This window comes from Xylaria bambusicola, assembly GCF_022495145.1.
Source record: "Xylaria bambusicola strain CBS 139988 unplaced genomic scaffold F5B22scaffold_1, whole genome shotgun sequence".
In the NCBI taxonomy this organism is placed as follows: domain Eukaryota; kingdom Fungi; phylum Ascomycota; class Sordariomycetes; order Xylariales; family Xylariaceae; genus Xylaria; species Xylaria bambusicola.
In genome coordinates, this window is record NW_025953554.1 from 1,856,791 (window position 1) to 1,869,261 (window position 12,471).

The following is a 12,471-nucleotide window of genomic DNA, read 5'->3' on the forward strand; positions in this document are numbered from 1 at the left end:
CCGAGAGATAAGCCCAATACAAGTACGGATTAGATTTCAACCCACCTGAGCTCTGTGTATGACTTCGTTGAAGATAGAGAAGGATGGAACATCACCACCGCATCTTTGTTTATTTGTTTCCATGGTCTTCGGTCCTTGCATAGCAAAATCAAATGGTGGGAGCGAGTGACCCCGCTATCCCGTCATCGCACCCCACTACCAGGCAGTTGTATCTTCCCTCACAAGTTCTACGCGATAGGTACATCAAGACCACTAGACACCCCTGCCAGCCTTTCGATGCTTCCCTGTGAGCAATCTCTTATCTCAGCCTCTGTTGCATCCATGATCCAGCATGGCCACGTTCACCCACGTCACATCCAACCAGAGTCTTCGTGATCCGTGTCTGTCTTTGATCACCACAACTTGCCTTTCTGACCTGGCATACTCGTAGCAACCAGCTTGTCGCCAAAATTTCAGCATCCGAGTTACCACCGCCAGACCGTGATTCTCTGCGCCATATCTCCAACCTGCATCCTCCCCTTCTCCCCTCGTGCTTGTACTGCCCGGCCCGAACACCACCGACACCCCGAAGAGGCCCCTACAATAGTCGCCCAAGATGATGAAAATATGGTCTATGGTAAGGGCAATACACCTGATACGGCATAGCATACCCTCTAACGTAGTATTCTTGTAGAAAAAGGAGCAGCAGAAGCAGGAAAATGCTGATGCGGCAGGGGGGAAGAAAAAGAAGGTTACCGCCGCCCAACTACGTGTACAAAAAGGTATGCCATTCTCGACATTCCCTAACCTCTCTACTTGAAAGACTGCTCTCTCTGACATGGTCCTGTTTTTTCTGCATAGATCTCTCAGAGTTATCTTTAGGCACGTCGATGAAGACCGAATTTCCCAATCCCGACGATATCCTTAACTTTATTCTCGAAATCAGACCCGATGAGGGCGTCTACACCGGCGGTAAATTTACCTTTACCTTCAGCATGAGCCAAAGCTACCCGCATGAGCCGCCTAAAGTGCTCTGCCAACAAAAGATCTACCACCCCAACATCGATCTGGAGGGGAAGGTGTGCCTTAACATTTTGCGAGAGGACTGGAAGCCCGTGCTCAACCTCAACGCCGTCATCGTTGGCATGCAATTCCTGTTCCTCGAACCGAACGCATCCGACCCGCTCAACAAGGAAGCCGCAGATGACCTGCGCGCCAGTCGAGAAACATTCCGTAGGAACGTTAAGGTCTCCATGGGTGGCGGCTCGGTACGGGGGATCACGTATGATAATGTCATGATTTCACAGTCCAGGCGTTGAGCATAGTCTGTTATGCTTGTGCATTGAGCCATGCGCAAATAGCAACAACTTGTCTTTTCACCATCCTGAACCGAGACGACCCGAGATAACTACATCGCATTTACATATTAGCGGCGGGGCACTTTGCATTACCTAGGACCTCCGGGGTTTAGGAGCATCTGTCACGGAACGGCGGCCACTGGTGGCTACGGTTAATGTCTCGGCACTGATATCTAGATTTCAACTTTTTTTGTTTTTGTTTTTTGATAAGCAGATTGGCGGTCCTTTTTTGTTCGTATCGTTTTCACCATCACAGCATCGGCGTTCTTCACAGGGGAGCATGGTATTCACGCTGAGGAATAAACTTGCGCCGGTGCTTTCATACTAGACCTGGAGTGCTCTCTGGGGCTAGGAAGCGACATGGATCGAAGAGAGGGCAAATAGGGGGGGCAGGCAACGAATGGCGGCAAGCAGGAACCGGCAGACAGATATCGAACATCTTTGCAAAAAGCCAAAACAAGACGCAGAGAATACAGGGAGCGGCTATGATGTTTCATATAAGACCGTTTCACGATAGATACAGGATGGCCAATACAAAGTGACTTCCCATACATTTATGCCCGCACCGCTTTCGCAGTAAGTCGTGGTCACGTATACATTACACTTGTGCTCCTGTGTATCCAAGAACCCCGAATGGAATAGGTCCTGATAGTAGCACGGGTGGTCCTATGAAAGACGATCCATTCTAACACTGCAGGCAAGGTGCGACTATGAACTGACCGCCAGACAAAAGAAGCACAAAATTTAAAGATCTGACTTGCTATACTCGGGTTTGTTTGTCCTACTTAGTAAACTTGATATACATACTAGTAGTATATATACCTATGTAAGACGACGTTTATGTCGGGATCGAGGTGATTTCTAGCTACCTCGCCTAGGTACCTAGGTGCTGGCGTCTATTAGCACATATCTCAGTACACTTGATAGCCCCCACCTATTAGGTATGGAGAGTCCGTTATATCCGATACCGTAGCTGGAAGAAGAGAATGTCCAGCTTCTGGAAGCAATCTTGAACCAGACTTTAGTACCTTGACGAAGTACAGTAGGGTTCTAAGAATATCACGAGCATGTAGGTATGCTTGCGCCGGATCAACGGGCAGTAGGTATGTATACCTAGGTAGGTTGCACAGCACTGCACAGACGCACGGGTAGGTACCCTGGGATTGGCCCAGCGCGGCTTATGGCTACCTGGGGGTCCTGCTGGGGGCCGCTAGGGTGATGCCCAGTGCTGTGGGTGACCAACCAGGGCAGTGTAATTGGGGCTTCGTTGGGGCGGTAGAGGGGCCATAGAGGGGTGATAGAGGGGCAAGTGTAGGTACGTACCTGGCCAGAACCCCCGGCCGCTGCCCGGCAGTAGCCCGGCAAAAAGGCCCAGTCCACCATCCCACCAATTGTTGTAGCAATTTTCGACTCACCGCCGCCGAGATCGCTCCAAGCTTCCGTAGCTCATCCACTCTTGCGATTTCCTGTCCGACACAAAACCTTTGCGCTGGTCTGTTCCGCGCTGACTCGTCTCCTGTTTCTCGAATTTCTTCAACACCCAAACACTTCTTCAACTAAGCCGCTACCTATTTTATTAAGTAGTAGCCCATATTGCTGGCCAATATTATATCTAGCAATCTCAACGCTACCCCTCCTCATCCCTTCTCTCCGCTCAATATTTCCTCGTCTTTCTATCATAATGGCTGCTAGAGGCTTGTCCAAGGCTGTCCGGAGCCAATTGGCCCGTCAATTGGCTTCTCCCGCCGTCCAGAGACGTTCTTTCGTCGCTGCCGCCAACCTCGTCAGAGCTACTGCCGTTCAGGCCCGCCCTGCCGTCGCCGGTGTTGCTCAGCAGCAGGTTCGTGGTGTCAAGACCATTGACTTCGCCGGTACACCCGAGGAGGTCTACGGTAAGTTTTGGCAATAACTGAGGCCAAGCATGTGTCTAGTCAATGCTGACATATTCGTCTCCAGAGCGTGCCGACTGGCCCAAGGAGAAGCTTTTGGTAGGTTACTAACCTAGCACCACCCTCCGCGAGGGTCGGAAAAGGAACCACTTAACTAATTTTCTGCATAGGAATACTTCAAGAACGATACACTCGCTCTCATCGGCTACGGTTCCCAGGGTCACGGCCAGGGTCTTAACCTCCGTGACAACGGACTAAACGTCATCGTCGGTGTCCGGAAGAACGGCCAGTCCTGGAAGGATGCGGTACAAGACGGCTGGGTTCCCGGCAAGAACCTTTTCGAAGTCGACGAGGCCATCACCAAGGGTACCATCGTCATGAACCTCCTCAGTGACGCTGCCCAGAGCGAGACCTGGCCCGCCATCAAGCCCCAATTGACCAAGGGCAAGGTACGTTATACGCAGACTACATATACTTATCATGGAGACCCAGCTCACATTCGCACAGACTCTTTACTTCTCCCACGGTTTCTCTCCCGTTTTCAAGGATGTGACCAAGGTTGACGTCCCCAAGGACATTGATGTCATCCTTGTTGCTCCCAAGGGTTCCGGCCGAACTGTCCGTTCGCTCTTCCGTGAGGGCCGTGGTATCAACTCCTCTTACGCCGTCTTCCAAGACGTCACTGGCAAGGCTGAGGAGAAGGCCCAGGCCCTCGGTGTTGCTGTCGGCAGTGGATACCTTTACAAGACTACCTTCGAGAAGGAGGTGTACTCTGACCTCTACGGTGAGCGTGGTTGCCTTATGGGTGGTATCCACGGTATGTTCCTTGCTCAGTACGAGGTTCTCCGTGAGCGTGGCCACAGCCCCAGCGAGGCTTTCAACGAGACCGTTGAGGAGGCTACCCAGAGCTTGTATCCTCTCATCGGTGCCAATGGTATGGACTGGATGTACGAGGCTTGCTCGACTACTGCCCGCCGTGGTGCCATCGACTGGACCCCTCGCTTCAAGGCTGCCCTGAAGCCCGTCTTCAACCAGCTATACGACTCTGTTATTGACGGCTCTGAGACCAAGCGATCGCTCGAGTACAACAGCCAGAAGGACTACAGACAGAAGTTCGAGGCTGAGATGGAGGAGATCCGAAACATGGAGATCTGGAAGGCTGGCCGTTCCGTCAGGTAAGCATGAGAGACATGACAGCCGTCTATTATTTTTCATGGTTTATCAAGGACTATCGCTGACATTAGTTTCACAGATCCCTCCGACCTGAGAACCAGAAATAAACTCGGCAACAAAGCGAGCGGCGTTGGGTATTGGTTGTTTTGGTTATAAAATCTTTGGCGGGGTATACCTCGGAGGTGTTTAGAGATGGCAAAACTTGTTTGTACTTGTATTCAGGATTCCCCAGATATCATAATCTCTCGCGAGGACCAAAGGGATTAAGTCCAAAAGTTATGTCGAGCTAGCTATGTTATTCTATTCAAAATATTTTCCCACATACACCTACCGTTGACGTTCGTCTCGAGTGCGATTATCAGAAATTTGAGCTTGTCTATCTTGACTGAAATTAGATGCGCCGTCCGTTATCGGTCCAAGTCCGATGGGTCGGGAACGGGTTGGACAAGTTGGGTATTTGTTCCCGGTACACTTCAATGGTCCACTTACGCATGGCAGTCATTACACCTACCCTTTGTGTAGTAGGCAGATGAAGTGTACAGATACCCTTGTAAACCGCCGGCTCATGCCGTTACATTAAACCATATCATTCTATTCTTCGTAGATATACGACTCTTATTGACTTGGCTACATTTACCGGTGACTCATAGAGTTATTAGCGCTTCTCGTAGAGATCGTATAAGGGCGTATTTGTCGCGAGCAGGTAATACGAGTCACGACATTTCTGCACCACGGAAATCGAACACCGGGGGAAAAAGAGGGGAAGGAAGGGACCTGAGATAAGGGACACGGGAGAATAAGAAGAGAACAAGTCCCAGCTTTCGGGAGAAGAGAGGTTGAAATCTTTGTTGTTCGAGCAAGGAAGGAAGCGACCAACCCACCAACCACGAAAAGCAAAACAAGATGGCGGACCCCTCGACCTGCCGCCCTCTTACGCGAGCCTCGGTGCTCGAGGCGCACGAGCTCATTAAAGGGCTTGTGCATCATACGCCTACGCTCACGAATGCCACGCTGGATAGGATCGCGTCGGCGCCGACGGGAGAGGGTAGCGGGAAGAAGCCTGCGAACCCCACCATGCGCTTGTACTTCAAGTGCGAGAACTTGCAGCGCATCGGCGCCTTCAAGATCCGCGGCGCTATGCACGCTATCGAGAGATTGAAGATGGAGCCCGGATGGGAGGAGGGCGGGGGTAGGGAGAAGGGGGTTGCTACGCATAGTAGTGGTGAGTTCTCCTTTTTGTTTCTTTGAGGTTTTTGGGTTGGTATATATGTGTGGCTTTGTAGAGTGGATTGTCTATATGATATATCCCAAATGAAGATACAGATAGAGATATTGTTTATTTTACCCATGTATATCTAAACTGACACACGTCTAAGGAAATCACGCGCAAGCCCTCGCCCTCGCGGCTCAAACAAACGGCATACCAGCACACATCATAATGCCGTCCATCTCAGCGCCCCCCAAGATCGCAGGGACGAAAGGATACGGCGCAAACGTCGTGTTCAGCGGCAGCACGAGCGTCGAGCGCGAGGCCGTCCTCGCAGAGGTCATAGAGAAGACGGGCGCGCGCTTCGTGCCGCCGTACGATCATCCCGACATCGTGCTTGGCCAAGGCACGCTCGGCCTCGAACTCCTCGCGGACGCGCACGATATCATCGCCGCCGCAGCCGGCGTCGAATCCAGCACCACGCCAGCAGCTGAGCGCGCCCTCCGCGCCCCCGCGACAACGCGCACGCTCCCCGCAAGCAAGAAGTCGAATCCGCATCTCGACGCCGTCCTCGCGCCGTGCGGCGGCGGAGGCATGCTCTCTGGCGTGGCGCTCAGTTGCGAAGGCACCGGGGTCCGCGTCTTCGGGTGCGAGCCCTCGTTCGAAGGCGCCGACGACGCGAAACGGGGCTACGAATCCGGCAAACGCGTCGAGCGCGTCTCCTCGCTAACAGTCGCCGACGGACTGCGGACGCCGCTGGGGGAGATCCCGTGGGGCATCATCTACGAGCGGCGGCTAGTAGGGGGGTTCTACAGCGTCAGCGAGGACGAGATCATAGGCGCGCTGAAGCTCGTGTACGAGCGGCTTAAGCTTGTCATCGAGCCTAGTGCTGCTGTGCCGCTTGCTGTGGCGTTGTTCAATGAGGACTTTAGACGTATGGTTGAGAGAGAAGGGGGAGAGGATGGGTGGGATATCGGGATTGTGTTTAGTGGAGGGAATGTCAGTCTTTCGGCGCTGGGGAAGTTGTTCGCGTAGGAGGTGAGGAAGGGAGTAAGTAGATACTTAGAAGAATCTAGAATACTACTTGAATCTCTATTAATCTATATGTAATTATATACCTACCTGTGACTCCGTATGTACCTAAGTACCAATCAGGTAGGTAAGTATGGGAGGAACAGATGGAAGTGTGATGGCATATGTGAAAAAAAAAAAAAGAATAAAAGAATTGTTAGATGCCACGCCCTGGAGTTGAACAGGTTGCCTTGATATATCTACAAAAAAGAACCGAGGGCTTAAGACGAACTCAACATCCCTCGGCCGGAAAACACCCTGCCCCAGGGCATTGTTCCTGTCGACTAGTTTACCACTGCACCAAACCCGAAGGAAAGGCCGCGGGAACGTCACCCCGGCCGGAGGCGATGATCTGTTTGCGTATGGCAATTTATATGCTTTGAGGGAGGTGTTTGGTCACCTTTGAGCTCATCAGGGGAGGCGGTCATGTATCTCGAGGACATGCGGCTGTTGTCCCAGGATGTTGATGCCCCTTTCCGTCTTCATTGACGTCTAGGCAACCGCTAAGGAGCGTAACGAATAGAAAAGGATATATTGTCTTATGTTATTTCAAGCCATGTGAGATACGTAAAACATTTCATTTGAATCAACAACTGCTGTTTTATTCTGCCAGACGTCCGGACGAGGGATAGACGTCCCTTGTCTCGCAGCCCCTTTTTCAGAAACAATATGTGTAGCTACCCGATATTCTCGATCACACATTTGCTACTAGAGGCGCTGCGTTGAAGTAAAAGTACTCAATTTTTTTTTTTTTTTTCCTATGCTGGGCTATGGAACGAACGACTGAGAAAGACAGAGAACTACGGTATAGACAGAGAAAACACAGCTAGTTACAATCGCTATACACTAGCCTTCAGACAAGCCAAGGCTTCCTACCCGGCCCCCCTTTCTCTCCCTTAGTTCTATCATGGTTATGGACGCCACCATGCTTCTCTAGCACTGATTGGAACCACCCTCAGGGCCACATTCAATAGCCTTGTCGGACTTGATGCTCAGTCTCCAGGCTTCATCATAATGATGCTTCTTTTCTTCTGGAGCACGACCAGTGAGCTGAGTGAGGGTTCCGACGTAATCCGCATATTCCTTGTTGTACATGTCGATTTCTGCCTGGGTCCAGCCATCCTCAAGTTTGTAGGCAGCGGGGTCAGTAGCTACCATGACTGTCCGGTCGATCGATAACCCCCCCTGGATAGCCGTGTGCACATTTCCGACTAGTGTTGCGAAGGCCTCGAGGACTGTCTCGTCTTCAGCAGAATCGGCGTAGGTGTGGGACATCGCTCGGTCGAAGTCCCCGTCGGTGCCCGCCATCCAGGTGCCGACGACGGCAACACCGAAGCAAGAAGCCAGACCCGCGGTATCGATCGTGTCATCGTTCTTCCCGAAAGCGGCCTCGCCGATCCCGATATTGTAAGCTGTGCGGGCGACGAGTTCTCGCTTTTTCTTCATGTCGCTCAAGCACTGGCTTGCTCGCCTTCGGATTCCCTCTGGCATGGCCTCTCTGCGAACATTGGCTTCTTCGCGAGCGACAACGTTTGCAGCAGCTTGGCTGTGAAATTGGCTGTTAGCATTCCTCTAGAGAAAGAGTTATCATTCATTCAGAGACTTACCGCGGAAGTTGAATGGTGCTACCAAGGGCAGTCGTGGCGAGCAATGAGCTCACGGCAATGCTAGAGAGGCTTCTGGTGAAGTACATTTTAGCTGTTGTTGTGGTTGAAGCCGGGGTAGGAGTAGAATGTGTGATAAACTTGAGATGGAGATGTTTACAGTGTTTTGAATGCTGTGATGCCAAAATGAAGTTGAGCTGAATGGGCGAGGAGTCTGAGATTTATATTTTTCATTCAAGACTAGATTTTCTATGAAGAAACCTCTATGGTGGTGAGTAACATGATGTGTCAGGCAAGGAGAACGGTAATCACAACGTCATTCTTCTCAGTTTTAGTCACCATATCCATGATGTCTCCCGGATGTCATATGGCGCTCTAGTTGCTGGGTAGGATTGATCAATGCAATGCGGATCTGTAAAAATCTGAACGATGAGTTCATTGCTAGCACGCTGATGATAACAATAGAAGCACCGCCCCCGAAAAACTTGTTGCCTGCCTATTCATGCGATACTTATTGTGACTGCCAACGTGAGCAAGGCTGAACCAACAACTTGGTACCTAACTAGATACCAGGGAGCCTTGCAGCCGTTCTGAATTAGAGGGCTGTTTGAAGATCTCTTACCATGAGTCCGTAAGCAGAGCTCTTGGCAGCTCTACGTCTCATCCTTTAGGACTTTATTTCTCTTAGTCATTAAAGAACGATTTAAGATAGGTAAGGATCGGCCCTATTTTGCTCGGACTCTGGAACTTGCCATCTCTCACACCTAGCCTCTTCCCCGACGCCACATACAGAAGCGAAACACCAAAGCTTTGTGTCGTATCATCCAAGCTGGTTATCCCCCGTGCTACAGTGACGTAATCTTACACTTGGCAGGTATGTGATAGATTGAGCTTTTCCCCAGACCACTCCTTGCATAGCACTACTTCAAGATTTCGTGACCACCCAGAAGCTCACACCCTCACCGACAACCTAACTATGCGTTCATTATCGACTTCCACTATCACCAATCATGGCTGCACAGCAGCATTTGCAAATTATCAATCCTGAGCACAGCCAGGAGTGCCACTCCTTTCCACTGTTTCCTCAACTCCCTACAGAACTTCGACTCCAGATATGGCAGGTTTCACTGCAACGCCAGCGCTTAATCACCATTGAACTGCCTACCAGCCAAGAGGAATACACGGCGGAAACAAAAAACCATCTCGGAAGATTCGTCCGTGATGCACATTGCTGTCCTACTGTAGTTGGGTCAAAGCTACTCAGCAAATTCCTGCGGGTCAACAGAGAAGCAAGAGATGCCACCCTTCGATTTTATCGAGTCCACGTACCCTGCCGCTTCGAGTTGGGTGATGGCAAAGAAGACGGCACACTCTTCTTGAATCCCGAACTTGACATCTTGTATATCAAGTTAGGTCGGAATGCACGTGGCTTCGTGGACCTTGTCTACAACCTACGCGCTTACGACCCGCTAGACGTCGGTCTCCTCAACCTTGCGTTAGAGAAAAATGTTGTTGGCAATCTCTCTAAGATCAACATCTTTGAATCAGAGACACACGTGCAAAAAGCATTTAGGGACACTGTTACGAATCTAAGACAAGTTTATCTCCTTGTGTTAGAAAATGCAGGGCGCATGTATCTTGGTCCGTTGAACGGGATCTCTACCCAAATTGGGTATGAGCTGCACCGTTCTCGACCCATCATGTCCTCGACTCCCACGTTCGAGCGTGTCGGACGAGATCCCCGTAGCAGCATGGAGAGGGATCTAAGCCGAGTCTTTGCGGGCACTTTCGACCCTCGGCAAATGCTCTATCGGTGGCGTCGACTTCTTGAAATGTGGGAGATCGACTGCGCCTCTGGTGGCCCAGACTATCGCCTCCTCATTTCTCATAGCTGGAGGACTGGGGCCATGGGGAGGACAGGGAAGACTATCTCTGACCGAGAGAGTGCGGCCGAATGGCTGCAGAAAGAAGAAGAGCGTTGGATTCGCGGTCAGGAGAGGTGTGCTAACAGGATCCTAGCAAGAGGGGGCAGGATACCTGTTGAGAGCACGGAGGAACTTGAGCGTGCTCCTAGACCGGCGATAGGTTTCTGGCTATTTCCCATAGAGGCCATGGGGCCCATGCCGACTCCAGAGGAAACTGTAGACGAATTTGGCGAAGGATATTCTTGGAAACCCAAGAGGTTGCTGGATATGCGGCAGTACTGGCCCGAGTTGTGCTTGACATACATGCCATAAATCTGACTTGCATTACGATAGAATTCAGCTCGTTATACGGTTACGGATTTATATGGATATGTTTGCAATTAAGATACATTTCATGCGGTTCTAGTCCAAATAGATAGTTTACTTAGTTGCATAGTTGTATCATTGTAGCCTACTTCTCTTAACAGCGCGAAACTAGCGAGAGTAAGAGCTGGCTGGGGAATAGGAGAAAATGTCTCAGCACTATTTTGTATTGACGATCTTCAGTTGTAAGAGCATTCGTCTAGCAGGTCTGAGCACGTGGGATCGATGTTGCCACTGGTTGAGGGAGTGGTTGATTCGAAGTTATCGACGTCACATCTGGATGAACTCAACAGGAGGAACATACGATGATTAACAACCAAAGGCGGCTCATTCCGCTCACTTAACTGAACCACCTCGGACTCTGCCCCATATTCTTAATACCTAGTCTATTATTAGCTTACATAACTGAGCCCGTTTATTTTAGGCTATTTCAGCGCAGGAACAATAGACAAAAATTGACTAATTGCAGTGATGATCGACAGTCGTTTATTCCTCAGCCCTACCGAAGTCACAAGGCTGTTAAATAATAATCGGCATCTTTCAATTGCGTAATAATTGGAATAGCTTCATACCCAGACTACAGCTGATGATCGGCATTATGCCAGCAGTCGGGGCGCAAGCACGCGATGATCAAAGCCACCACGCACGAGGTGAGATTCATGCCAGAAGTTCGAGGGTGACGTAAAGACATTATGTGAACTTTGAAAATAGTTCATCGCAAGTGAAATTTGAAACTTGACGAAGCTTCATGGGTGTGTGTAGGAATGATTATCGGATCCTGTGACGTTGACGGTTACCATTGTTGCGCAACGCATCCCAAGCCTCAGCTCATCAGGCAGACTTGTGAGTTCGTTAAAGAAGCTTGTATGTAAAATGATGTCTTCGATATCAGCCAGATGATCTATATAAGAGGGCAGCAAGTCCCCTCATCTCAACTCATCTCCTCGATATCATCGTCAACAAGCATCTCAGCAGCCCAATAGCCTCACTCAAAACAACCAAGCACAACTTTCACCCCACCACCCTACACCAAACACCACCAACTTTTTCAAAATGCAGTTCACCGCTTCATTCATCCTCGCCGCTGCCTTCGCCTTCAGCAGCATCAACGCCAAGTGCTACAGCGGCCTCGGATGGGGCGCGGAGAAGGGCCTCGCGGAACAAGCCGTCGACGCACTTTGCGACCCCACGAAGCTCAACAGCTTCATTCACGACGGCTTCCAGCAGGGCCAGACCAAGGCGGACTGCGTCCAGCTCTCGGGCAACAAGAAAGCCGATTTCCAGGTTAACTGGGGCGGCCAGGGCTACTTGAACCTAGCTCAGGAGGACTGTGTCCTGAGGTTCAAGAATGAGGTCAATGGTTGCGGCAGCGGTGGCTCGACGACTACTGCTGATTGGACCTTCACGTAAGTACTCATTTGAAACAACTCTGTATTATGTTCTTGATTTGAGTATGATACACTAACGACGTTGCTTCTTCAGTGCTGATCCCAACGATGGAACTTGCGTCCCTGTCGAGAAGCGTTCTGTCAAGTTCATGGCTTAAACACAGAACATTGTGCGACAGCGAGGGGTTACGGTGTATGGTTTTCTAGGAGGATTGGTTGATTTCATGCGTTGTTTTCTCTTAGCTGTTTTTCATGTTCTTTCCTAGCTTAACTGTTTTGTTTATGTGTTTGCACTATGCTGGGCTCCGAAGTTAGGCAGAGACACTATAAGCCAACTATATACACTCTTTTCAATTTACATTCATACTATGACTCTCGGTTGATCATTATACATTGTGAATGTGGGTTATACCTGAGGAAGACACAGCTTTTGATGGGATCTATGAAGAACTCCAACAAGTTCTCTACTCAACATGGGTAAACAGCAGGTTAACCCTTCTGTTCTGAAGGGCTC

The 12,471-nt window shown here is 50.3% G+C and overlaps 6 protein-coding genes across 6 annotated transcripts; 5 read left to right on the forward strand and 1 right to left on the reverse strand.

The window, feature by feature from the left end:
- The first annotated feature begins 145 nt into the window (after nucleotides 1-145).
- Nucleotides 146-1,890, forward strand: F5B22DRAFT_584152 (ubiquitin-conjugating enzyme). Its single transcript, XM_047973404.1, has 3 exons — nucleotides 146-616; nucleotides 674-761; nucleotides 841-1,890. Exons 1-3 carry the CDS (start codon nucleotides 596-598, stop codon nucleotides 1,296-1,298), a joined length of 567 nt encoding a protein of 188 aa, XP_047836590.1. The 5' UTR covers nucleotides 146-595; the 3' UTR covers nucleotides 1,299-1,890.
- An 871-nt stretch (nucleotides 1,891-2,761) lies between these two features.
- On the forward strand, nucleotides 2,762-4,785 carry F5B22DRAFT_584153 (6-phosphogluconate dehydrogenase). Its single transcript, XM_047973405.1, has 5 exons — nucleotides 2,762-3,229; nucleotides 3,294-3,325; nucleotides 3,397-3,675; nucleotides 3,734-4,401; nucleotides 4,479-4,785. The coding sequence occupies exons 1-5, from the start codon at nucleotides 3,019-3,021 to the stop codon at nucleotides 4,504-4,506; spliced, it is 1,218 nt and encodes a 405-aa protein (XP_047836591.1). The 5' UTR covers nucleotides 2,762-3,018; the 3' UTR covers nucleotides 4,507-4,785.
- On the forward strand, nucleotides 4,763-6,657 carry F5B22DRAFT_584154 (tryptophan synthase beta subunit-like PLP-dependent enzyme). Its single transcript, XM_047973406.1, has 2 exons — nucleotides 4,763-5,621; nucleotides 5,776-6,657. The coding sequence occupies exons 1-2, from the start codon at nucleotides 5,303-5,305 to the stop codon at nucleotides 6,639-6,641; spliced, it is 1,185 nt and encodes a 394-aa protein (XP_047836592.1). The 5' UTR covers nucleotides 4,763-5,302; the 3' UTR covers nucleotides 6,642-6,657.
- Nucleotides 6,658-7,610: 953 nt separating this feature from the next.
- F5B22DRAFT_653255 (uncharacterized protein) lies at nucleotides 7,611-8,870 on the reverse strand (the record flags this gene model as incomplete). The annotated part of the gene is made up of 2 exons (XM_047979702.1): nucleotides 8,285-8,870; nucleotides 7,611-8,223 (listed from the first exon to the last, which is right to left on the reverse strand). Exons 1-2 carry the CDS (start codon nucleotides 8,368-8,370, stop codon nucleotides 7,611-7,613), a joined length of 699 nt encoding a protein of 232 aa, XP_047836593.1. The 5' UTR covers nucleotides 8,371-8,870.
- Nucleotides 8,871-8,940: 70 nt separating this feature from the next.
- F5B22DRAFT_584156 (uncharacterized protein) lies at nucleotides 8,941-10,969 on the forward strand. Its single transcript, XM_047973407.1, has one exon. The coding sequence runs from the start codon at nucleotides 9,292-9,294 to the stop codon at nucleotides 10,516-10,518; it is 1,227 nt and encodes a 408-aa protein (XP_047836594.1). The 5' UTR covers nucleotides 8,941-9,291; the 3' UTR covers nucleotides 10,519-10,969.
- A 574-nt stretch (nucleotides 10,970-11,543) lies between these two features.
- F5B22DRAFT_584157 (uncharacterized protein) lies at nucleotides 11,544-12,261 on the forward strand. The gene is made up of 2 exons (XM_047973408.1): nucleotides 11,544-11,975; nucleotides 12,052-12,261. The coding sequence occupies exons 1-2, from the start codon at nucleotides 11,623-11,625 to the stop codon at nucleotides 12,113-12,115; spliced, it is 417 nt and encodes a 138-aa protein (XP_047836595.1). The 5' UTR covers nucleotides 11,544-11,622; the 3' UTR covers nucleotides 12,116-12,261.
- The last annotated feature ends 210 nt before the right edge of the window (nucleotides 12,262-12,471 follow it).